The 27334-nt window shown below is 45.0% G+C and overlaps 1 protein-coding gene across 6 annotated transcripts in view; it reads left to right on the forward strand.

The window, feature by feature from the left end:
- Positions 1 to 1006: 1006 nt before the first annotated feature.
- LOC147639688 (uncharacterized) overlaps positions 1007 to 27334 on the forward strand; it is a 41769-nt gene continuing 15441 nt past the window's right edge. For 3 of the 6 annotated variants that reach the window (XM_086772759.1, XM_086772765.1, XM_086772761.1), the window contains exons 1-7: positions 1007 to 1213; positions 1316 to 1410; positions 1767 to 1802; positions 1968 to 1991; positions 6461 to 6545; positions 6643 to 6716; positions 6812 to 6942. In XM_086772759.1, coding sequence (XP_086628885.1) covers positions 1386 to 1410; positions 1767 to 1802; positions 1968 to 1991; positions 6461 to 6545; positions 6643 to 6716; positions 6812 to 6942 — 375 coding nt within the window. In that variant the 5' untranslated portion in view covers positions 1007 to 1213; positions 1316 to 1385. Of the gene's footprint in view, positions 1214 to 1315; positions 1411 to 1706; positions 1803 to 1967; positions 1992 to 6460; positions 6546 to 6642; positions 6717 to 6811; positions 6943 to 27334 lie in introns of all 6 variants that reach the window. The other 3 variants (XM_086772774.1, XM_086772771.1, XM_086772775.1) reach the window with 3 other exon arrangements.

The following is a 27334-nucleotide window of genomic DNA, read 5'->3' on the forward strand; positions in this document are numbered from 1 at the left end:
TAGTTTTAAAACCATAGCTCTCGTAATTGTCGGAAAGAAGTGTGATGACTCTCCACCCAAATGAAATTGTGGTTTGAATATTATATATTATTCATGTATTTTCAAGAAAATTCATGTCTAAAATCATATATCAAAGTTTCAAAAATAGATCGCATATGCTGAATACCAAAGTTCCGTTATTTTCTCAGCACAAGTAAATCAAACTTCCATTTCTAAACTTATATATTACATAGCACTGAATACAAATTGTATATATTCTTCTAGTGAAGAGCATGGTTCTTGGTCTAGTAATTTTTTGAGAAGCAACGTGTTAACTCTCGACCCACATGAAAGTGTGGTTACACACACACACACACACACACACACACACACACACACACCAAGTAATGATGCCTGCACATTCTCGTTGAGTTGAAATGTTACAAAGAAAAGATAAATAAATTGGAACGTGTGGATGAAGTGCCTTGATTGGGTGATATAACAACTTTCAAATAAATATTTCCAACATATTATATTTTATTATATCCCCATTAAAAAAGGGAATTTGTGAGAAACAAAACCCTAGTTATTTTTGGGTTTTTACGAGGAGCTGCTAGTTTTTTTGTCTTGCTCGATTTATCAACTATCTCTGGTCCCAACATGTGAAGAGGCTTCTGGTTTAGAGAAGGTGGTGTTGCATGGATTGAATATCTCCCATTGGTCTAGCATTTCTTGATTTCAACCTTTCAACTGATTTTTTGTTATTTTGGTTTGAGTAGTGGTCCGTACATCCGCCTCGTCCTTGTAAACGAGCGTCGCAAGGGCACCCTTTTGTGGATATCCACAGACGAGATCCAATGGGGGGCCAAAGTGTGAATTTGCGAGGCAAAAAACCAGGTAGTCATATCATATCACCCCCACTATTGGGTTATAAATTCTGTGGATATCCACAAATGGGCAATGGGGGGCCAAAGTGTGAATGGTCTCCTAGAAGTTACCCTCCAAGAGCACGAGGAAATCAAGTATTTTTTTTAAAAAAACCCGGTGCACCCTTTAAAAGTGGAGCGTCTTTATGAGGATTCAGATGAGGTGCGCTGAGCACACCTGGGGCCTGCGGCCTCAGCCTGCAGGTCTGAAATCGAGCTGCTATAATTTCTGCTCCTCCTTTGTGAGGAGATAGATTGAATTGCAAAATCTACTGATTTGCTGCAAAATCCCGGTGTCGGATTAAAAGGTGTTTACTCATCAAAACCAAATTCCGATAAGCTCTGTCCTGGCTGCTCTAAATGACAGCCACTTTGCTCTCTGACTATCTTCATGTTTCCCTTTGGCATAGACTCATATGTACAGTTACAAGCTTGCTTTGTTACAAAGGGGAATTGGGGCAATTCTCAGAGGGGATAAACATGCCAGGAAGCATCCGTGTAACAGGTGCGTTGTTTATTTCTGCTGAGATGGATTATTGTTGTAAATTGACTACATCGATGGTTTATAAACCTAAGTGAAAACATTTCCTGAAATCTTAACGACAAAGAAAGAAAATCCCCATTGAGAGCTGTCAGATGCTCTTTAAAAGGTTATGTTACAGCTCTGGGGCAATAGATACTCACATACCCTGTGTATTCGCCTCGCGTGCCATTTCTGTGTTGTTGCAGAGTTCATTGAACAGATATTCTTTCCTGTTATTGTTTTTTACATTGTGCTTACAAGTCACGTGTTTGCAAAAGCCAACTAGGTTGTAGTACATTATATCCATAGCTGATGGTAATTCTTCGGGATATGCACAGTTCTAGAGGCTTTTGATTTGCCAGCAGGAGCAGCAGGTCAGTAGTCGCTACATTATCCTTTTTCCAACCACACCGTACATTCAAATTGCATTCCCTTGCACTTTTTTAAAGTCAAGCATGCGGTTTCCGTGCTGCTCCGTGTTCTAATAGTACAGTGATACTTTTTTTTGTTCATTGCTTGTCATGTGAGCTGGGATGCAGATGGCAAGTATGTTTCAGTTAAAGGTAATGGGAATTTCCTGTGTTGGTCCAAAAGTAATTTTTACACTCTAGTCCTTTCCATTTAGTGATCATCCTCACCCATGCACATTCACATGGACCTGTTCTATGCTGGTAGTGTCATTTGGACTTGGATTTGCAGCGTTCTTTGTTGTGGTTTGTTTTTGTGGTAAGCACTGGGTCTACGTTAGATTTGTGGGAGATACAGTTTCCTCTTCTAAGATAGACCGGCTTCTTATCTCAATTGATACAATATCTGTCCAATGATGCTTAGACCTTTATTTTGTTGATCTGAAACAATTCATAGCCTCAGACCATCATAACAACTAGAGGGACTACTAACCAATTAGAGAGACTAGCCTAGAGAGACTATTAACGACTAGAGAGACCATCATAACAACTAGAGGGACTACTAACCAATTAGAGAGACTAGCCTAGAGAGACTATTAACGACTAGAGGGGCTATTAACAATTAGAGGGACTTCCAGCCTCAATTTCTCACGAAGTTTTGGGATATCAAGGGATGCATGAAGTAGTTTGCCTTGACAAGAACTTATTTGAAGATTATCCGGCATAATTGACGGACTATTTGGAGGCTATGCAACTTCCGTCAAGTTAAGCAGCAAGGGATGTCATGTGCATCCCGCACTTGGATGACACTTGGACATATCTGGACAGCTTAGAGTGGTAACTGGCACTTTGTGATCCCTTGTTTGGGACAAGTCAGCCAGGGATCCACTGTAGAGGGTAATGGTCACGTGTGCTTGACCCGCACATGACCCACACGTCTGTGGAACTCTCTGGAATGATGCAGGGGTGTACTGGGCATTCGTCAGGCTTCCAGCCAGATGCATGAGCACTATGCTTTGATGAGTCTTTCTCATGGACAGCCAAGTAGGGCTTGTCCAACAGCCACTAAAGAGCCCGTGGCTATAGGGGCGAGCCATGGGCCAAGACTAGGCCATAAGCCAGCTCTAGGAAGCCCATGGAGCCCTGTCGGCTGGCAGCAAAGGCTGCCCAGTTTCACACATGTGAAATCGATGGATTTTATGTCCATTTTCTACTAGTCGTGAGCAGAAGGGGATAAAATTGACTAGCATGTGAAGGGCCTATATAACATCATTAATCTCATATTCTCTATACCAAGGGCTGAGACAGCCAAGAAGGAACTAAAGGCAAGGTGGAAAGTGTAGATCAAGGGGGTCATCTTCAGGCTGTAAGAAATCTCAGCCAAGAGAAGGTTATCTACAGCCAGTAGTCAGTCAGTCTACTCATTCAATAAAGTGAAGAGTTCCAAGGTGTTTCACCCTTACTAGGTGTAACAGGGGTTAGATTAATAATTCCACAGTGAGTTGGGGTTATTAATAGGGATCAAGGCGCCTGTGTTAATGATTTACTAATGTGGCCCTTATGGGTGTGCCTTTAGAGGGTGGTCTAGGATTCAGATCTGATCCATGGGAATTGATCTTGAATTAACTAGCCCAAGAGAAACTGGCTTGCGTGAAACAGTGGATGGATGGCAAGGTGGTCTAGTAGTTTGAGAGCCATGCCCTTGGGTGTCTTATTGTTTTCCTATATCCCTCTTGGTGCGCCAAGGCTGCCCTCTGGCTCCGTTCCTATTCCTTTTTCGTCACAAAGGCAATGAGCGGTTTTTATGCACGCAGAATACATGCCTCCAAGGCCTCAGCCTCCCCATCCACATCTTGGAGTTTGGATGCAAGTTTGCAGATGACATTGCATCCTACCTTTCTGGCTTGAAAGGGAATCTTCAGCGTTTTGCTGTGTCATGCAATGCGATGTCGGGTCTATGAAACCTCGTTAGGGTTTCGGTTCTAGGTCAGATAATCCTTGTGCATGGTCTGTGGAGGCCTTATAGGGAAGAATGTTACATTCCTACCACTTGGAAGAGGAGACTAGGAGTTATGAGATGGAGAGTTATATCAGGGTGTTCTGCTGTTACTCTCTCCGTATGCTCAGGTCTCATTCGTAACACCCATTGATAAAACTCTCCATATGCTCAGGATGGAGAGTTATATCAATCGGTGTGTCCCTAATTTTTGGGCATTTGGTTGTAGGTTATACAACTCTCCATATGCTCAGGATGGAGAGTTATATCAATGGGTGTGTCCCTGAATTTTGGGCATTTGGTTGTAGGTTAAGATCAACGGGACACAAGGTATAGAGGTTTTTTTTGGAGTTTGGATTAGTTAGTGAATGGAAGGATGTGCATTTCTCAAGAATCAATAGACATCCAGTGTGCTACTTCCTCATGTAGATCAGCCTGCATCCAGAGCACTAAGCCAATGGGTAGACACATGGACAGACATGGAAAGCAGCCAACAAATTACCACCCAATCGTACTTTGGACCACCCTTAAGCTTTTTGGTGAGTTAAATCCAGTCTCGAACATTAAGTATGAGGCCCTCATACCATGTAGACCACCTTGCACACAAATGACTACTGGATGTGTTCCATACCATTAACCACAACCGGTGTCCGACCAGTAAGTCCCAAGCAGGTTGGGGAGGGTTTCACGCTGGGGGTATAGACTTGGTGCATGACTTCTGAGGATACCTTCCTTGTGCATTGGACTCTATACACATCAGCTCTGAGGCCACCTATTGGAGTAAGCAAAGATAATGCAGCCTGAGTGGTAGAAAGATAGTGGTCGTGGGACTTGCTGCATCAATTCATCCCCACGCGTTGGGTTCCACTCTAAATTTGTGAGATGGCATCCTCTATACTGCCATAATTTTCACGTGGGGTCACCAATTGATTTCTCTCATCCCTGAAGAGGATAAAAGATTTAGTGTTTGTTGTCATGGCCTATGATCTGAAAGCAACGGGTTTGCGATATGTGCAAGAACTCAAATTCTATTCTCTTTGTTATGTGTGTGCACCCTCACAAAATTCATTACACTAGAATAGCCAAATTTGTTTGAATAACCCTCTTATGTGCATCACCAAAATCTTAGGTGATCATACTATGATTTGAGTGCAGAAGGGTTTTGAAGGTCTTCCGAGAGTGACTAAATTTTCACAGAGCTTCATGTGCTTGGCAATTTAGGAGGCTGATCTGCAATTTTATATGTCTTGGTTTTGATGGTTCACATACTCTAGAGTCTAGAGCTAGGGCTACATGAGGGTAGCGTGGGGATTACTGATCCAATTATGGGCATTTCAGAGTAAGGCAACCTTGACTAAACTGAGAATTTAGTGCCTTATTCTAGGCAAACAGTGTTGAAAAAGGAATCTTACACACAAGGTTTTCCTCCAGATGTCTTCGAAGAATCTTCTCACACACTGCACTATGTAGTGCACTCTAACTAGGACGCGCTGAGTGGAACTTGAGGTAGATTTTAAGAGATTCTTATATGCCAGCCCTAATTTTTAGCTCTGATTGCAAGGCATCATGCATGTGAGATGTGGGCCTCAACAATTTTTTCGTATTACCTCGGAGGAGATCAATACATAGGCTATTATGTGAAATGAAGAATGGACAACAGTGTTGAAAAAGGAATCTTACACACAAGGTTTTCCTCCAGATGTCTTCGAAGAATCTTCTCACACACTGCACTATGTAGTGCACTCTAACTAGGACGCGCTGAGTGGAACTTGAGGTAGATTTTAAGAGATTCTTATATGCCAGCCCTAATTTTTAGCTCTGATTGCAAGGCATCATGCATGTGAGATGTGGGCCTCAACAATTTTTTCGTATTACTCCCGAGGAGATCAATACATAGGCTATTATGTGAAATGAAGAATGGACAATTGTGGGAAGATAGTGGGTCAAACTGTGGGTATGAGTTCCGGTTCAGGGCAAGTTGTGCACAGCCAAATCATTGCCCTTGTGCAAGAGGGATTTCAACTGGTTGTCAAATATGGCACCCCTTCCTCCTTTTGCTTCAAGTGCTTTAACCCTTTTTGTATGATAATATTAAGTGCACACTCAATACTTATAATACCAAGGAATGAAACCCTAGTTGCTCTCTTCATATGAAGAAAGGGTTTTTTCCTAGTCACATGGAAACGGAACTGGAAACACTTGATGTCCGTGTAATAGAAACAGCCTGAAACTAGAAATGATTAGGAAACAGCATAGAAGATCATAATTTTGAGGAGATAGCGAGGAAATTTGGGGAAAATCGGATCTTGGAGGAGGGAAATTACTGGGGGATATGTTATGGGGAGGTTTCGAAATGGGAGAAACAGAAAAATGGAACAGCTACTCTAGAGAAGCAGTGTTTCCACATTTTTGGCTAGGAAATGGTCATTTCTTGTTACTATGGTTTTCATTGTTATGGTGTTTTTCTCCGTGTCTGTTAGTAAGGTTATTATAAAGTTATCTAATATAATCTCAAAGTACTTCAGCTTCTATGAAACAAGCAAAAATAAAATGCACGAGTCAAATTCTTAATGAGCACAATTTGAAGTCTTTGTGCCTAAGTTTTGATCCATTTGACTACCTTTTGTAGTCTCTATAGGGAAGAGGGAATTTCAGACAAAGCCAAGCAAAGTCGATGGTGTCAAGACTACCACTTGGAACTCAGATTTTGTGTTGTAAGTACAACAATCAAGTCAAGCCTAAAGGATTTATGATTTCAATCGAAGGCTTGAAATCATTAGGCGGTTTGTGTTTGTCTTCTGTCTTTTGCAGTCCCGTGTTGAATCTTAGGGATAATCTGGTGGTGGTGCTTCTTGGTAGCAAGGGAGAGGATCTTTCAAGGAACGGTGAGTATATGCTGCTCGATTTGCCTTTACTGCATTAGGCATTCCTGTGAGAATCGATATTTTGAGCTTGAATTCAATTGGGTTTACGCTTGCAGAAATAGACACCTCGATTATTGTTGAGAAGGGTTTTTGTGATGAAGCCCTCCTTTTGAAAGGTGGAGGATGTATTCACCTTAGGCTCAACTTTGTGCTCACAGAAGAAGAGCGTCGAAGGATTGAAGTTATGGTAACGTTGTTTTTATTGTCCCTTTATGAACAGGTTCATGAAATACATGTCGAGGTATTCAATTTGGGCCTCAATTTTTGAGCTCGATATGCATAGGAGTTTATCAGAGTTCTTATTTTGGCAAAGTTGTTTTTATGTCTGTTATAGCATCTCAATAATTGTAAAATCTTAGAGTTATGTGGAAACAAAGGGCTAGTGTCATAATTGTGTAGGCATTTGATTATTGAATCCTTTGAACTTATTCTAACGAGTTTGTTGATGGTTTTGTGTGATGGCAATCATTACAGCCACGTTGAAAGTCTTGGGTACACATTAAAGTGTCACATAATCTCAACCTTTTTGTTTGATTGCTATTTCATTTTGTTGTGGGGTATGAGCCTTGTGGAACATCTTGATCCAATGGTCCTCGCAGAAGGCCATGAGCTCATTTGACATGAATTCACCTCCTTGGTTTTGAACTTCTTTGACTTCTTCCGTTTCTCATTTCCAGCCATTTTTCAAAGCATGAGACTTGTCATTATTGGCTTCCAAAAACTATTGATAGTCATCTACAAAATCCTGGATCAACAATTGCCTATTCTCTGCGAAGGGGGGTGATATTCAGTTGCATGCTTTTAGTGATTCCAATTGGGTTGGATGTTATTACATGCGAGTGTCCATTAGGCTTTTGCTTTTATCTTGTATGTAGTTTCTTGGCCTATTCTATGCTAAGGGGAGGGGGGAGGGGGGGGGGGGGGGTATTTAGCTGTATGCTTTTAGTGATTCTGATTGGGCTGGATATTATGACACGCGAGTGTCCATTAGGCCTTTTCTTTCATCTTGGTGATTATGTATATCATGGCTCAGCAAGAAGCAACAGACAGTGGCTACTTCGAGCTATGAAGCTGAGTACAAGGTAGCATTTACAGCTACTGTGGAGTTGTAGAAAACAATGAAGTGGAGGCTATGGTGGAACATACAGAAACATGGCTACGGCTATGGTATAATTAGAGGGAGAGAGAGAAATAAAACACGACTCAGCATGAGTGGCAAAATGATGCAAATGCTTGCTTGATTATCATTGAGAAGAGTGCCTTTAAATAGGCTCCATACATGCTGCTAATACAGCTTAACATTTTTTATTAGATGAGTGATTAGGTGTGGGTGAGTGGCTTCATGATTCTCTTCACCTTTTCCCCTAAATCAACTCCTTGATTCTAGCAGAGGTAGATGTCCCTTTGATTTTTGCCTTGTAGTTACTTTTTGGATTTTATTCACTCTCTTTATGCTTTTGTACTTGGATAAGGCTTGTTCTCCAACACTCCTCTTGAAGCGTTATCCTAGTACACCCTAGTACACACTTCATTTGGATCAATCTATACTCGCGACAGTTTCACTAGAAGTTGTGTCGAGTTCTGTTGTTGGAGTAGAGTTGATGGTAGTCAAGCCATCTTCTTTGTAGTAGACCTTTAAAATATTTAGAGTCTTCATACTTTGCAAAGTTTGCATTTTCTTTGCAGGTTTCTTCTTCTTCCTGTGTGACATCGGCTTGTGCTTTCTTGTAAAAGTAATTCTTCTCATTGTGGTTGTCTTTTCCATAATCTTTGCAATGCTTCTTGGCATAGCAGTCCTTCTGTGCATGATTGTTCCTACCACAAATGGAACACTTTTTACCTTTGAAGTTCTTCTTTGTTGTGAAGGAGTCGCCTCCTCCGCTGCTTTGTTCTTGACCTTCTTTATTCTTCCTTGAAGGAAGTTATGATTCCTTCCAAGGTAAGGTTTGGCAGGTTCTGTAGTGTGGTGATGAAATTCCCGTAAAACTCTTTAGGCATAGACTTTATGAGCACTGCTCTAGGGCCACATCCTTTTTCATATTAGGTTTAGCAAGCTGGTTCATTAAGGACTTCATTCGGTTCACATGAGTATTAAAGCTCTCATGTGGTTGCATTACAAGACCATAGAACTTTATGTGCAAAGAAACTTTAGAGTTCCTTGTCTAAGTCCTGAAATGCTTGTCTAGCTTTTCATATTGTTCTTTGGAGGTTGGGAGAGATCTGCGGCATGGTGTATAAAATTATTAGAGAGCCTTAGGGCTATGAGGCCGAAGACTCTTTGATATGGGACGTAACATACTTTCCTCCTTAGCAACCATTGATGTCTTTAGCAATGAATGCAGGGAAGTGACTCTTTAGACTATGCACTGACTCCCATGTAGCTTTGACCTTAGACTGTCCCTTCCATTTGACCAAGTACTCATAATAGATGGTATGCCAAAACTATCTAGTACGTGTTGGGGTGCACAGGCTGAAGCATGAACAAGAAAGAAAAAGAGAGATTGCAAACAAGATCACCTTGATATTAGCAAGAGGTTTACAGTGGGCAATACTTGACAGAAGATAGGCGTTAGCAATATGCATTGGACAATGGATAGATACAACAAGAGGGGGAGGAGCTTTTATATAGTGTAGCCATAAAGCACCATGACCTACATGAAGCCTCATGACTAGGATTAATAAGGGACACCTTAATAAAGTGTCAACCCCTATATAAGACCCAGTTTCTGCACAAACATGAGATGCACATATTTTAACACCCCCTCTGCAACCTAGTGTGTAAATGCCTGAAGAAGAAAAGTTGATGAAGATGCGACCATGGACACCCCAGTACTATAGATACCAGATACACCGTGGAAGATGCACTTGCCAACACCGTGGAAGATGCACTTGCCAACCTGTCTCCTCAAAACATAATGCCACCATGAACAACAAAGAAATTTGCTCGGCTCCGAATTTCCACACCAATGTGTAGTGAACTCCGAAGTATAGAATGCTCGTGCCATGGCTATTCTCCAATATAGACATCATAAATCCTTGATTAATCCATCAGTTATGACAACATTTAGGTCATCAGTAGTAGCATAAACATCAGATCAGTATCATCATCATCAACAACCTCAGCATTATCATCATCGTCATTAGCATCACCAACAGCAACATCATCATCATGAGGGCCTGGATGACTTGTCGGTAGCTAGTAGATCGTAGTTAGCAGCCAACATGTACCTAGGCGGCAGGCGTCCTGGTATCATGGTATCAGGTGAAGACTAGCACGTGGGAAAAGCATTACAGCCAGCGTAGCATTAATATGATAATTTTTGTGAATATCCTATGTACGGATATGGTTGACAGGTGCTAGAAATGGCTGACCAGCACCTCAGCATAATATATAAGCATAAAAGTCATTATTCAACAAAGTCATTGAGTCATTCATCATTTCATTAACCATAGAAGTCATATAGGGGCTAGAGGTCACCCATAAGGGACTGACCAAGGGCCTAACCATGTACAAGCATTCAGTCACCTTTTTGTACCATATTAAATGTTAGAAATCAAACATAGCACCTCAAGCTTGGCTATGGTGTGCTTCCTAATCTTAAATCCTAATCTAGATTAATGTGATCTAACCTAAGGTGGATGCAACCTAATTACACATATGATGATGAAAAGATTATGCTAACTAAGCTTAAGACTCAAGCACAATTAGGCTACAAGATTGAGACTTGTACTCATAAAGAGGCTTGAGAGCTTGCTTCATATTTCATTGCTTGAAATGGTCCCCTTTTATATGAAGAGGTATACTCTTGGGCTTGTACATCAATGTGGGATAATTCCTTTTGCTCATGTGGCTTCATGCTAGACTTTGTACTTACTTGGCTACTTATTCTCACTCCCTACCTCTTCCTTGTGCTCTTTGGCACCACATTTCTCAACATTAAATACAAGAAAACTTGACACCAAATGTCTCTTTCTTCTTCTCTCTCCTCTGTCTTAAACATGTTTATTTAGCATCTTGTTCTTAATCAGGCTCAAGGCCATAGTTGCAATGAAACGCATTTCATTGCAACTGTTTGAAACGCGTTTCTTTCATGCCACCTGGGAAAATTAATAAAATCAGTGTTTTTTTATCGAGAGAGCCCGTTTTTCGAAAAAACGCCTACATACGCCTGTGAAACAGTTTGAAGGAGCTCCTGCCTTGCACAAATCAGCTTGTACCAGCTTCGCCTGCACTTCCCAGGTTTCATGCCCGCCATCTCTTAGGTTGGTTGTGCTGATTTGTACCTTTTTTCTTCGATTTTGTAAAAAAAACACTGATTTGGAAATTTCGAGGTTTTCATGCCAAGGTGCCAATCTAGCCCTACCTTTGGCAAGATGCCTCGCACTAAGGATGCCATGTGGGCCCATGTCACTCCTATTTCAAAATATGGTGGATCAGACACACAAAAGTGAAAATGCAATTTTTGTGGGGTTTGCTCAGGAGGGTCCATAATCCGTGTTAAGGCCCATTTCACAGGTTTAACCGGGGAAGGCATTGGTGTATGCAAATTGGTGCCTGCAAACATCAAAGCCGAGCTACAAGAATGGAAACGACAGCAACTCGCAGGACGCGGGCCTCTGCCTGAGGATATTGAGCATAGTCACAGGGGACGGAAGGGACGAGTGCTTGGAACGGAGGGACGCCGAAACGGGACAGACCGGCGACGGGGACGGCAGGGGACGGACGGACGTCTCCTAGGAAGCGTCACTCACAGTGGACGGGGACGGGGACGGGGACGCCTCAAGAACGGGGACGCCGGTGGGGGACGGCTCTGTGGGGGGACGACAGGGAGCCGTTGTGCGTTTTTCTGCGGTTGCGGTCGCCGTTTCTAGCCGTTGCGGTCGCCGTTTCTAGCCGTTTATGGCTGTTGGCTTGGCCGTTTATGGCTTGGGCCTTGGCCCCCTTGAGCCTTGAGCCTTTGAGGCTTGGCCCTCTTTCTGTCTCTTGCTCTTAAGGCTTGCCTCTAGGCTCTCTCTCTTGCCTATCTATATAAGAACAAGCCTCTACAAGGCTACAAGCACACACAACTTTCAAGCTTTCAAGCTTCTTCTAGCTTCCAACTTCCAAGTTCCAAGCCTCTCACACAAGGCCCGCGACGCCGGCACCCTCCATCTCCACGGCCTCTCAACCATTACGTGGCCCACGACGACAATCTACACTTGGGGAGACTTGGAACCCCAAGTTGAAGGAGGAGGTGGATATGGCGGTGGCCCGCTTCTTCTTCCATGACCACATTGCCTTTCAAGCGGCTAGGTAAGTGCAATCGATCATTGCCAATTCATCATTCATGTTTTCATCATCCTAGTCCCCTTCTCATTAGTAAATTACTTTCTTGAATAGGTCGGAATACTTCAAGGTCATGGTTAAGAAGATTGGGGAGTATGGCTCAACCTATACGCCCCCCTCATCCGAGAGCTTGCACACTACGTTGCTCGAGAAGGAGAAGCACATTGTAGAGCAAGCAGCGGACGACACAAAGCGGCAATGGGAGAGGAACGGAGTCTCCCTCATTGTGGATGGATGGAGTGACACCCGCAAGAGGAGTATTCACGGCGTGGTTGCATATTCCTGCGGAGAGATGTACTTCATCTCATCTCATGATGCATCCAGCACTGGGAAGAGCGCGGATGTGCTTGCGGCGGAGTGGGCTACCACCATGGAGATTGTTGGCCCCGAGCATGTAGTGGGCTTTGTTGCGATGGGCAGCCTTCCAATAGGGCGGCGGGAGCTATTCTCCAAGGTATGTATGGACATGTTGTCAGAATACGCAGCGGAGATGATGACCAGATCTGGGAACACAAGAGCAAAAAACGCATGCAAAAAAACAGCACAAGAGAGAGAGAGATGTAGGCGTGTAACTCTGCTCTGATATACACAAGAAAATCCCGGGTATGATACAAATGTGGTATGGGGGCTGGGGGTCTATTTATATGCCCCCACATCAGCAGTCAGCCAGCAGCATGCAGGCAGCCGACTGGACACAAGAAGCCTCACGACTGGATAAACACAGTCGGCCAGCATCAAGATGGGTCGGCCAGCAGCAGAAGAGTCCCACGACTCATGAGGTGGAGTCGGCTATCTCACAGATGCAGTCGGCCAGGCTGGGGGTCCTCCTGCCACTACAGGGCTGCCTCCCAAGCCACAGAAAAAATGGGAAAAATAAGGGAAAAATGCGGAGAGTGGGGAAAAATGACAAAACACCTCATAAGGGCGGGCACACCCACAACAAAGGCCCTGGTGTATAAATCTAGACAGGAGATGACTTCGTGTCTCAAGGATTCCTGGTATAGCAGGTGCTTAGGGCAAGCATTGGGGACACTTGCTCGCGGAGAACACAGGTTTCTGGATTAGTTTCTCGCGTGGAAACAGGGCCGAAAGATCCATTTACATCTTGTGCAGGGCGGAGTACCTGTGAGGATTGTGATACTCTTGTGCAGGGCGGATGTACCTGTGAAGAGGCTTGTGCAGGGCGGATATACCTGTGTGTAGGGCAGATGTACCTACAGATTCTCTTGTTTGAAATGTATTCATTCATAATGTATTTGGAAGAATCAGGTGCAGGCTGGTGGTGAATCCCCAGGCACCCATAATCTTGTACTTTGCAGACTCTTTTGGTAATATAACCTAAAGGGGGGGGTCAGCCTATCATCTGCCCCTTTATGTGGTGTACTGTCATTTTCAGCTTTGTGGTTGTAATGCTCAAGTGTTAAGTGCTCAGAATCTTGTTCACATTTATACGATTCCAATACACGCGTCCGCCTCCCGTTACATCAGTACTGGAAAGTTCCTGCCAAAACTGCTGCCATCTACTGGCAAGCTATCCACCATCTGGTCCCGAAAAGCCCGCACCTGCAGCGTATCCACACTTAAGTGGCCATTACTAGACTGCCACTCATCACAAACCTGAGGACCTGGGAGAGAGAGTGCTGAAAGCTTGTAAACTCCATTCTCCACTCCACCTTCCCAAACCACCTGGCCTGTTGCTTTGTCCCGGAGAGCAACAAAATGCTCATCAAACTCCACCCGTACGCCAGTCTTGCAAACCTGATGCACTGACAACAGATGAAAACCAAGTGCCGGAACATACAACACCTGGGAGGAATGCTTCCCCCCTCTGCCATCGGGAATGATCTCCATCCTGCCCTCACTGTGAACTGGGATAGTGGATGTATCCCCAGTAAGAATGTGACCAGAAAGCCTGCAGAGATCTTGTAAATCGGAACGGGAAGGAGTCGTGTGCCTGGAAGCACCACTATATCGAGAATCCACTCCCGAGTATCCGTTGCGGAGAGTCCTCCAATCTCCTCCCTGCCTGAAGAAAATGAAACATCGGTGTCCATCACTTCCAGGTGCACAAAAGCCGGAGTCTTCATGATTGCTGATGAGGAATCTTCACCCTTCTCGGTCTTCCGCTTGGGACATTGCCTCCAGTAGTGGCCTTTCTCGTCACAATCATTACAGGTCCTCTCTGCCTTTAGTTTCTCGCGGTCAGTAACGGACTTCTTCTCAGAAGACTTCTCCGACGAAGCCTTCCCTTTGCCCGTGTTACGGCCTTTCGACCGTTGGCCAGTTAAGGCCTCCGAACCTGCACCCTGAGGAGGGTTCGTGAATCGTTCCTCCTGGTCCAGGACCATGGGCACAAGCTTCTCCCACGTGATGGTGCTGAGCCTGCCACTGGTAATCAACGACGAGTAAAATGCTGAGTACGAAGAGGGCAAGTGTGACAGCAACGTTATGGCCATGTCCTCTGACGATATCTCCTTCCCAGCCTGAAGAACTTCCTGCTGAAGAGCCTGCAGCTTGTTAATATGCTCCTGCATCGTCGACGACTTTGCAGGGCTCATAACCCGCATCTGTACTTCCAAGGAAATCCTCTTCATGGGCGATATCCTGTTGTAAAGAGAAGCCAAATGCTGCCATATACCTCTGGCCAGCGTCATGTGCTTTACATGATTGATTACCTGCGGTGTGCAGTTGAGAAAGATAAACGAACGGACCCTGGCGTTGACACGATCCCACATCTGTGTCTGAGCCTCCCGGTCCTTTCGGATCGACGGTAACTCCCCTTCCTCTACTTCCGGCCGTGGAACCCCAACAACGACGAAATCAGCGAGGTCGTAAGACTCCAGAATAGATTCCATCATAACCTTCCATATGCCGTAGTTGCTCCCGTCCAACTGACGGTCCACTGGGAACGTGGGGAGTGTCGGGATCTTCACATGTCTCTCGGCCATCTCAAACAGATCTGCCGTTGTGGGGATGTACACTGAAAAGGGGTGGGTGGGTGGGAACAAAGAAGAACTAATACCTGCAAGTGGCTGTCCAGCAAATCAGCCCGCCTTCCTCTTGCTTCTCCTCTTCCCGAACAGTCCAAAACAGTCCACCAATCAGCCACAAAACAGTCTCCCTCTTGCTCACACAAATCCCAAGAACTATCTAGAGCCTAGGGCTCTGATACCATGTCAGAATACGCAGTGGAGATGATGACCAGATCTGGGAACACAAGAGCAAAAAACGCATGCAGAAAAACAGCACAAGAGAGAGAGAGATGTAGGCGTGTAACTCTGCTCTGATATACACCGGGTATGATACAAATGTGGTATGGGGGCTGGGGGCCTATTTATATGCCCCCACATCAGCAGTCGGCCAGCAGCATGCAGGCAGCTGACTGGACACAAGAAGCCTCACAACTGGATAAACACAGTCGGCCAGCATCAAGATGGGTCGGCCAGCAGCAGCAGAAGAGTCCCACGACTCATGAGGTGCAGTCGGCTATCTCACAGATGCAGTCGGCCAGGCTGAGGGTCCTCCTGCCACTACAGGGCTGCCTCCCAAGCCACAGAAAAAATGGGAAAAATAAGGGAAAAATGCGGAGAGTGGGGAAAAATGATAAAACACCTCATAAGGGCGGGCACACCCACAACAAAGCCCCTGGTGTATAAATCTAGACAGGAGATAACTTCTAACACATGTCACGGTGTCCTTTTGTATGGCTCATTGCCTAAACAACCTCCTCAAGGACATCAGGGCATTACCATGGATCAGCCCGCTCATTGAGGAGGCTAACACCATGGTCTCCTTTGTCCTCAACCACCAAAGACTTCGGCATGAGTTCAACAAGAGGTCCTGTCTCTCTCTCCTCAAATATTCCGACACCCGGTTTGCCTACAACTTTCTCATGTTGAGCCGGTTGAAGGATTGTAGTGGTGCTTTGAGGGGGCTTTTCCTTAGCGACGAGTTTGTCGCCATGCAAGAGTCCCGTACAAACATTGGCCAAGAGTGTAGGCTACGGGCGGATGACGCCTCTTGGTGGGAGCGTGTGAAGACCACAGATGCTATGGTGAGGCCCATAGTCCACCTATTGAGGATTGTAGATGCTATGCAACCATGCATAGGCAAGGTCTACGAGGCCATGGATCGCATGATAGAGAAGTTGAAAGACCTCATGCCTTGTGTCTAGGAAGGTGGAATTCCTACTACTCTCCATTGCATGCAACAGCTTATGTGGTGGACCGAGAATTCCAAGGCAACAAGCGGGAGAGCGACTGGGAGGTGAGTGCTGGATGGAGGATCATCTTGGATCGTCTTGTGCCTGATGCATCGGTTAGGCGCAAGATCAGGGGACCAGCTTTCGATGTACAGGTCATTTCATGGCTCCTATGGCTGTCATGATGCACAGGTTGACCGCTCCAAAGTTGGTGCTGCTCTATGGTGGGAGGACTTTGGTTCGGATGGACCGGAGCTGCAGCAGCTTGCCATCCACATACTTAGCCAGGCCGTCAGCTCCTCTAACTTGGAGCAACTTTGGAGTACCTACAGCCACATTGCCTCTAGGAAGAGGAACCGACTTGGGGTAGAGCGTGTCAATGACCTTGTCTTCGTTAGTGCGAACTTGCGAATGCTTTGCAAGAGCATGACCAAGAAGGCAGATTTCTTCACCGAGTGGGAGATGAGTCAACAAGAAGAGCAACAAGAGGATGAGGTGCAGGAGCAGCATGCCAGTTGAGGATGAGACTGAGGATGAGCTTGATGCTTCTTTGGCACAAGCTACCCATGACCATGAGGCGAGCACTTCACGTGGATGATCATTCATGGATCATGATTCATGGGCCTTACTACTGAGCTCTAGCCTCTAGCCTCTACTCTTTAGCACTTTTTTGTCATTGACTCATTTGAGTCCGTCCATGTATTTTGCCTCCTTAAGGCTTAGTCTTGACTCTTGAGTCATGACTCATTTTGTATCTACTTAATTATTAATATGACTCAAAAGTTTACCATTTTAGTGTAAATTTGTGCTCATTTTGATGTACTTCCAAAGTAGAATAAGTGTAGAGTAGAAACGTTTACCATTTTAGTGTAAATTTGTGCTCATTTTGATGTACTTCCGAAGTAGAATTAGTGTAGAGTAGAAAAATAAAAAAAAAAGAGTATTTTTTGAGTGCCGTTCCCTTCCCCGTCCCCGTTCCCTACTTATGGCCGTCCCCTGTCCCGTCCCCGTCCCTGTCCCCCGTCCCTTGTGACTATGATATTGAGGCTAGTGAGGATATAGGTGATGCATCAAAAAGAACACGGTTGGGTTCAGAGGAAGATGCACAGAGCCAAGCAGGATTTGGGGGTGCTGGTAGTTCCACTCCCACAGCAATACGAACCCCTTTGCCCGCAACACCCAGAGCCTCTATGCATCAATGGTACGCAAAAACATAGTGCCCTTGTAAGAGGACACCAAAACATTGTACACATTTCTCTTGCGTATATCTGACCACCCATCACATAACAATGCGTAACCATACTTGCTCCAAGTGGCTTTTAATGGCTCCATCTCCACCTCCATTGCTTGTTGCTCTCTTCTGAGCTCTTTAGTGTGCAAGGTCTCATAGAAGGGTCCCTTCCACTCACATCCATTGCGGCTGATTGCCCTCATGGTCTTTTTCCATCATGGTGTGCGCACAATGTGAAAAGACAGCGCGCATTGGATGAAAAGCCTAGTGAGTTCCCTAGTTGCATCTTTAATTGCCTGCTTTTGTATACTTGCTTGAATGCTTTCTCTCTTTAGGTGCTTGGGACTGTGGTGACATGAGAGTTCATATGGTCACCCCTCTGCGAGGCTATCATGGAGATAGGCCCACAAAACATAGTGTAGGTGGTCATTGAGAATGGTAGCAACTGTGTCTCTATGGGACGGATGCTAGAGGATGAGTTCTCGTAGATTGTATGAACTCCATGTGTATCCCATAGCCTAGACTTGCTCATTGAAGATCTTACTAAGATTAGGTGGATTGCTGACATCTTTGACACTTAGCGTAGCTTGGTGAAGCTTGTTACCAAGAGGCCCAAGGTCTTGGCAATGTTTTGTGCCAATAGTGACTTTGAGCTTCTGAAGCCCTCACAAACCAGGTTTGCATATATGTTCATTGTGGTTGAGAGGGTAATGAGAGTCCGACAGGGACTCATGCGTACAATGGTCTGTCGAGAGTGGATGAGTTGGGAGGACCATGAGCACCCGAAGGCAGTTGCTTTTGCACGCAAAGTGATGCAAGAAGGTTGGTGGAAGTTGGTAGAGGCTTTGTTGAGCGCTCTTCAACCAATCTATAGTGTTCTTCGCATCACTGACATGGAGGGCAGCCATAGTCACAAGGGACGGGGGATGATAATGGGGACGGGGACGGGACAGGGGCCGGCCATAAGTAGGGAACGGGGACGGGACAAGGAACGACACTCAAAAAATACTTTTTTAAAAAAGTTTTTCTACTCTACACTTATTCTACTTTGGAAGTACATCAAAATGAGCACAAATTTACACTAAAATGGTAAGCTTTTGAGTCATATTAACAAAATACGCCAATCAAAGAGTGAAGGCGTTGACGGTTGATTGTATTAATAATTAAGTAGATACAAAATGAGTCATGACTCAAGAGTCAGGACTAAGCCTTAAGGAGACACAATACATGGAAGGGTCAAATGAGTCAATGACAAAAAGTGCTAAAGCCTAGAGGCTAGAGCTAAGCAGTAAGGCCCATGAATCATGATCCATGAGTGATCATCCACGTGAAGTACTCGCCTCATGGTCATGGGTAGCTTGTGTCAAAGGAGCATCAAGCTCATCCTCACTCTCCTCATTGGCATGCTGGTGCTGCATCTCATCCTCTTGTTGCTCTTCTTGTTGACTCATCTCCCACTCGGTGAAGGGATCTCCTTCTTGGTCAAGCTCTTGCAAAGCATTCGCAAGTTCGCGTTGATGAAGACAAGGTCATTGGCACAATCTACCCCGAGTCGGTTCCACTTCCTAGAGCCAATGCGGCTGTAGGTGCTCCAAAGTTGCTCCAAGCAAGAGGAGCTGACGGCCTGGCTAAGTATGCGGATGGCCAGCTGCTGTAGCTCTGGTCCATCCGAACCAAAGTCCTCCCACCATAGAGCAACACCAACTTTGGAGCGGTCGATCTGTGCATCATGACAGCCATAGGAGCCATGAAATGACCTCTACATAGAAAGCTGGTCCCTAATCTTGCGCCTAACCGATGCTTCAGGCACAAGACGGTCCAAGATGATCCTCCATCTAGTGCTCACCTCCCGGTCGCTCTCCTGCTTGTTGCCTTGGAATTCTGGGTCCACCAAATAAGCTGCTGCATGCAATGGAGAGTAGTAGGAATTCCACTTTCCTAGACACAAGGCATGGATCTTCTCGTACTTGTCTTCGTCAGGCATGAAGTCTTTCAACTTCCCTATCATGCGATCCATGGCCTCGTAGACCTTGCCTATGCATGTTTGCATAGCATCTATAATCCTCAATAGGTGGACTATGGGTCCCACTGTAGCATCCGTGGTCTTCACACTCTCCCACCAAGAGGTGTCATCCGCCCGCCGTAACCTACACTCTTGGCCAGTGTTTGTACGAGACTCTTGCATGTTGACAAACTCCTCGCTAAGGAAAAGCCCCCTCAAAGCACCGCTACAATCCTTTAATCGGCCCGACATGAGGAAGTTGTAGGCAAACCGGGTGTTGGAATATTTGAGGAGAGAGAGAGAGGACCTCTTGTTGAACTCATGTTGAAGTCTTTGTTGTTTGAAGACAAAGGAGACCATGGTGTTGGCCTCCTCAATGAGCGGGCTGATCCATGGCAATGCCCCTATGTCCTTGAGGAGGTTGTTTAGGCAATGAGCCATACAAAAGGACACCGTGACATGTCCATACATACCTTGGAGGATAGCTCCAGTCGCCCTATTGGAAGGCTCCCCATCCGCAACAAAGCCCACTACATGCTTGGGGCCAATGATCTCCATGGTGGTAGCCCACTCCGCCGCAAGCACATCGTTGCTCTTCCCTGTGCCGGATGCATCATGAGATGAAATGAAGTACATCTCTCCGCGGGAATATGCAACCATGCCATGAATACTTCTCTTGTGGGTGTCGCTCCATCCATCCACAATGAGGGAGACTCCGTTCCTCTCCCATTGCCGCGCTGTGTTGTCGGCCGCTTGCTCTACAATGCGCTTCTCCTTCTCGAGCAATGTAGTGCACAAGCTCTCGGATGAGGGGGGCGTATAGGTTGAGCCATACTCCCCAATCTTCTTAACCATGACCTTGAAGTATTTTGACCTATTCAAGAAAGCAATTTACTAATGAGAAGGGGACTAGGATGATGAAAACATGAATGATGAATTGGCGATGATTGATCGCACTTACCTAGCCGCTTGAAAGGCAATGTGGTCGTGGAAGAAGAAGCGGGCCATCGACATATCCACCTCCTCTTTCACCTTGGGGTTTCGATTCTCCCCAAGTGTAGATTGTCGCCGTGGGCCACGCAAGGGTTGAGAGGCCGTGGAGATGGAGGGTGTCGGTGTCATGGATGGAGCAACATTCTGACTCGATGGTGAAGGTGATGGCGTGCATGATCCCGATCCACCACATGACTTCATCGTATAGGCTTGAGTTTCTCTCCCCATTGTCACTGGATCCATAGCCACTTATGGTGTCCTTCTTGCCGCTTTGACCGCCTCGTGGACGGCAAGCTTGTCAAGAAGTTCCTGTCTCTTTTCGGGCATCACATTTGTGCAAAACCGCACCTCATGCCCACTCTCATGCAAGAGGTGGGCTTCCACTTTGTCGATGCCACCCGTTCGCCGGTACCGGCAAAGCTTGCTTGCGCATGGCTGAGAACCGCCTCCATGAGCGGATGGGGTGTAGTTAACATCCTCCCGCCACGTCCATCTTGTCGTCCTTCTACGTTGTCATGTGCATAGTGTGTATCTACCGTGTGCTACACGCACACAAGACTAGCTTCGAGGTTGGGGAAGCTTGGAGCTAGGTAGGCTGATTGGCGAGCTGAGTTAGGGATAGATTAACGAGCGGGCACTCAAGTATGGACGAGCGGGCGCCCAAGTGTGGACGCCCGATGACCGGCCAAGAGCCTATAAAAGGGTGGCCAAGGTTAGTCATTAGTCATATAGAGTCTCGCGTGTCTTTGTGAGAGCTCTATGGTTAGGAGCCTGGATCTAGTGCAGACGTGCACCTGCTTCATGCAGCCGAGGTTGGCAGCAGTCTCGAGGCCCGCGAGGGTAGCTTGGTGGCGGTATGGGACGTCACGAGGTAGAGATTGGTCGGTACGTCCATCTAGTTAGCTCAGCTCGTGGCTCGGTGGGGACAGCCAAGTCTTGTGGGCTTGCCCATGGCTGTCAAGGTTGGGAGGTGAGTCAGGCCTGCACCCTCTTCACATTTGTTTGGTTTGTTTGCAGGTTTTGAGTCTTGTACCAGGAGCGTTCTACGAGGAGATCCTATGCGGATTTGACAATGGTATTAGAGCAAGCCTCGTAAACGAGCAAGTCGGTAGGTAGAGAAGATGAGGTCAAAAGAAAGGTATGAGTTTGAGAAGCTTGCTGCTTTTCAGAGTATATTGCTGTTTTTTCAATTTCAGCATGTTGCTTTTTCATCGTAGGAACCGGTGAAGAAGGGTTGGTTTCGTATGGGTTGTTTGCTTTGCAAAGAAGAAGGCTGGATGTGTTTTTTGCAACTGTGTGAACAGTTTGAGAGAGAAAAAAGGAAAAGCCACTCGGCTGTTGTAAGAAGTGAGAGAGAAAAGTAGAAAAACCAGTTTGCTGTATGTGAGAGAGAGAAAGAGAGAGAGAGAAGTGACGCCTGGTGGTGGTAGTGCAGCCGTTTATGCCAAGAAGCTTGTATGCGCAGCTAGGGCAGGTGGAAATGCAGTCGTTGGCGGCTGGTATATAGAGGCAGGCAGGCAGGCCAGTGCTCATAGGCAAGTACATGTACTCGCTGGCGGCCAGGTAGGTTTGCAGTCGCTCGCGGGTGGTACACACGCACAGGTGGCAGGTGGCATGAAGATGCACAGAAATTAGCAGAAAGCAAAGTCGGGTATTTTTTTTTAGCTTTTGTCAAAAAAAAAAATCACCTTTGCTTTTGGTTTTTTAACATGCGCTTATGGGTTTTTATAAACCCACACCTTAGGGGAGGGTTTCTTTATATAAAAAAACCCACACTTTGGTAAAAAGGTTAAAAAAAAACCCAAGTATTGCTTTATAAGTGTTTTTTTTCTTTAAAAAAAAAAGAAAATAGAATATATATATATATATATTTTTGCAAAAAAGAAAACACAAAAGTAAAAGCTAAAGTTAGCTTTTGGGGAAGCCTATATATTTCCCTTAAGCGGGCTTCTTGCCACACATCTCTCAAGCTCTCAAGCTCTCAAGCTCTCTAGCACTCTCCTTGTGCAAGATAAATATTTTCTCCTCTTGCCCTCTTCAAGATATCGACCCAAGAATCCGAGTTGGAGTCTCTTCCTGAACGTGAAGACCTGCCGGCTACGGAAGCCACCGATGCCGATCTTTTCGACGATTATGTGTCAAAATCAGATTTCCAAGAGTTTAAAGTTGCTCTCGAAGCTTCTTCCTCGGAACGTCAAGCACAAATCGCTACGCAGATGCAGGCTTTACAGAACTCCATCTCTTTGTTGACCACTACCCTATCTACTCTTTCGGGTATGGATAGCTTGGCATCTGCTTTAGGCCCAAATATTACTCTGGAACAGTTCGGGGGCGAGCAAAAGCAGCGTATCAAGGAGATAGTGGACACTTAGCTACATAAGTGGCAAGTCCATTTTCAGTTCCATCTATATGATGATGGGAAAAAGATCCAATTAGCAGCACTCTCAGACAAAGCTTTGCTTTGGTGGAAGGAACTCAACTCTAAACCAACGACTTGGGCACAGTTCGAAGACGTCTTCAAGAAAGAATTCCTCAAGAAAGAGGATGACTATGATGTTGTTGCTCGGTTTACTACTTTGACCATGACCTCGTAGAACCTCACTTATGAGGTCTATCTCCAGAAATTTAGGGACTTGCAGATGAAAGCTACGAAGATGGATTCCATAACTCTTTTGGGTTTCTTCGTAGCCGGTTTACCCGACTCATACCGTTTACAGGTTAAAAACAACAAATGTAAAACTTTGGATGAGGCCATTCATTCCGCTTGTATCTATGATGATACAATGGTCTCTTCCAAGTCTAAACCCGTTACCGAGCAAGGGAACAAGCACAAAAGGAAGTTCTCCGCACCAATGGCTAGCATGACTGAAGGAAAGTCTTCGGACCAACCTTCGAAGAATTCAACTTCGACACCAGCGAAGAAGAAACGTCTCCTTAAGGCTTTGAAGCTCAAGAAGGAGGGACGTTGCTTCATCTGCGAAGAAAAAGGACATATGCGTAACGAGTGCCCGAAGCAAAAGGGTGCAAAGACCAACACAGGATCCAAGCCAAAGACAGATAACCAGTTGTCTTTGATAGGTACGTCAGTTATTGTACTTTCTCGTCCTAGTACATGTTCTGATTGTTTATTCAACTCTAAAGTTTTTGGCTTGCATGATCTTCTCCGAGTTTATGGAGAAGTGAATGGCCATCGAATCCACATTCTTCTAGACTCTGGCAGCTCACACAACTTTGTTAATTACAAACTTGTGCAGAAATTGGATCTTGACACAACACCCAGCGATCATACCTACGAGGTACGCCTACCTGCGAGTCGGCAAGTATGGGATCGAAAGGTGGAGACGCTACCGATCCGGATTCAGGACTACAAAGATACTCCGGAATGCTATATTATGCACCTAGAATATGTAGACTTGTTATTAGGGATTGAGATGTTTAAGACTCTTCAAGTCCAGATAGATTGGTCTAGTCATTTTTTTTCTTTTGAACATAAGAACATCCTGTATAGTATTTTGGGTGATTGTATACATCCCTTAATTGATTTTGGCAATATAATGGATTCTTCTTTGCATACTGCTTTCCATTGTGTCTTGATTCCACTTTCTTCATTTCTCATACCTTCTATGGATGTCAATGAATTAAGTGTATTTGAAAGCAAAGAATTACAGAAGATACTTAATTTGTTTCAAGATGTATTTCCTAAGGAACTGCCATCGGGCTTACCACCTGAAAGGGCAGTAGATCATCGTATCGACCTGATCCTTGGTGCTCACCCTGTTAGTATTCCACCTTACAGGATGAGCCAAGCTGAGGAAGATGAGTTGGCCAAACAACTCGAAGATTATTTGAGGATGGGACAAATCCGTCCAAGTAAATCACCTTGGGGTGCACCTGTGTTGCTTAGGAGAAAGAAGGACAACACCTGGAGAATGTGTATAGATTACAAGAGATTGAACAAGCTGACAATTAAGAAGCGTTATCTTCTCCCTAGATCAGATGACCTGATTGACCGGTTAGCAGGAGCGAAATATTTCACGAAGATAGATTTACGTACTGGCTATCACTAGATACGTATTCATGAAAGGTATGTCGAAAGAACCGCCTTTCGGACTAGGTATGGCCATTACGAGTTTCTCGTATTAGATTTTGGGTTAATCAATGCTTAGCAAATGATGAACGATCTTTTTCGTGAACATTTGGAAAAATTTGTGGTTGTGTTCCTGGATGATATTTTGATATATAGCCGTACTCTTGAGGATCACGTTAGACACCTCACGATTGTCTTAACTATTTTAAGACAAAATCGACTATATGCTAAATTAAGTAAATGTGAGTTTTTCATGACAGACATCATTTACTTGGGACACAAAATCACTAGAGATGGATTGAGCATTGACTATGATTGAGTTTAGAAGGCTCTGGCCTGGCCTATACCGCGAATAGTGAAACAGCTTCGTTCTTTTCTCGGTTTTGTTGTTTTTCTTCGGAAATTTGTGCGGGAGTACTCTCAGCTCACACTACTGATGACTGACTTGTTGAAAGATCGTGGACGTAAGTCAAATCAGCCTATCACTTGGAATAATGATCTGGATATGGCCTTCAGACTTTTGAAAGATAAAGTCAAGGAAGCACCTATCATAGCATTACTTGATCCTAGTTGGCCTTATGTTCTTGAAACTAATGCCAGTGACTATGCCATCGGGGCTGCTTTATTTCAAGATGGTAGACCTGTTGCTTTTGAAAGTAAAAAGCTAGACGACACTCAAACTCGTCGGCCAATCCTTGAGAAGGAACTTTATGCTGTGATTCATGCTCTCAAGGTTTGGAGACATTATTTATATGGCTCCAAGTTTGTGGTATTGACTAATCATCAGCCAATCAAGTATGTGTGTGATGCGGATGATTTGAGAGGAAGGAACGCTCGATGGGCTGAATTAATGCAAGATTTTGATTTTGAGATTCGTTATAGAAAAGGGTCCATGAATAGTGTCGCAGATGCGCTTAGTCGAATTAGAGAGGTGAATACTTTGTCGTTCATCGAGATTTCTATTGATTTATTTTAATCATTGAGAGGGCTTTGCAAGACTGATAGTTATTTTGGTCCATTTTGGCAGAAGATTCCAGGACGGGAGCTCATTGATTGACCAAGACTCAATGACTGAGCAGCCTACCATTCAGGCTGCAGGAGGCCAGTGGATGATTCGGAATGGTTTACTATTCCGTAATGACAAAATTTGTGTACCACAGATCCCGGACATTAGGTCCAAGATTCTTAAGGAGTGTCATGACGCCCCTTCTGCTGGCATCCTTTCCAAATCCCAGGTAATAAATGGGAAAGTATTTCCATGGATTTTATTACCGGATTGCCAAGAACACATCAAGGCCACGATTCTATTTGGATTGTGGTAGATCGCTTGACAAAAATGGCTAGATTTTTATCGACCCGGAAGACCATTACAGCTACGCAATTAGCAAGGCAGTTTATCGAGTAATTGTTTAGACTATACGGGTTACTGCAAGACATAGTCAGTGATAGGGACTCTAAGTTTACGAGTGATTTTTGGAAACTTGTTTTTGAGAAGTTGGAAACAACTTAGAATTTGAGTTCCTCAGATCATCCTCAATCTGATGGCCAGACTGAACGAGTGAATCAGATTTTAGAGGATATGCTTCGAGCATATGTATCCAAAAGACAGAGTTCATGGGAGGATTATCTTCCTATGTTAGAATTTGCATATAACAGTACTAAGCATATGAGTACAGGTTTTAGTCCTTTCATGCTTAGCAAGATATGCAAGAAATGTTGCAAGTTGCGAAGGAATCTATTAGAAATGCTCAAGATCGAGACAGATTTTATTCTAATAGACATCGTTCACCCAGAGAGTTCTCTGAAGGAACGATGGTGTGTTTGCGAGTTCCGAAAGATTCCGAGACTTTACGGACAAGTCGATCTCCGAAATTATCCCCTAGATACTGTGGACCATTTCGTATTACACGACGGATTGGTTCAGTCGCATATGAATTGGATTTGCCTTCTCATGTGAAAGTTCATCCTGTATTTCATGTCAGTAGACTTAAGGAAGTACTGGGTGGACTAGACCGGTTAGTTACTCCTCAAGAAATCATAGATCTCGAGGACATGAAATTTGTTCCACACGAACCTGAAAAGATTCTTGGATTTCGTGAAAGAAGATTGCGTAATACGCTTCTCACGAAATACAAGATTAAGTGGAAGGATTGTGTTGAGGAGGACGCTACATGGGAGACATTGACTACTCTTCAGAGAGATTACCCTGGCTTTTTAGTGAGCTCAGGAAAGAGCTCTTAGAGGAAGGGGAGTATGTCATGTGCACAGTGTGTATCTACCGTGTGCTACATGCACACAAGACTAGCTTCGAGGTTGGGGAAGCTTGGAGCTAGGTAGGCTGATTGGCGAGCTGAGTTAGGGATAGACTAACGGACAGGCACCTAAGTATGGACGGGCGGGCGCCCGATGACCGGCCAAGAGCCTATAAAAGGGTGGCCAAGGTTAGTCATTAGTCATATAGAGTCTCGCGTGTCTTTGTGAGAGCTCTATGGTCAGGAGCCTGGATCTAGTGCAGACGTGCACTTGCTTCATGCAGCCGAGGCTGGCAGCAGTCTCGAGGCCCGCGAGGGTAGCTTCGTGGCAGTGTGGGACGTCACGAGGTAGAAATTGGTCGGTACGTGCATCTAGTTAGCTCAGCTCGTGGCTCGGTGGGGACAACCAAGTCTCGTGGGCTTGTCCACGGCTGTCAAGGTTGGGAGGTGAGTCAGGCGTGCACCCTCTTCACGTTTGTTTGGTTTG

Source organism: Cibotium barometz, chromosome 3 (genome assembly GCF_041138505.1).
Source record: "Cibotium barometz isolate CiBa-2024 chromosome 3, ASM4113850v1, whole genome shotgun sequence".
Taxonomy (NCBI): domain Eukaryota; kingdom Viridiplantae; phylum Streptophyta; class Polypodiopsida; order Cyatheales; family Cibotiaceae; genus Cibotium; species Cibotium barometz.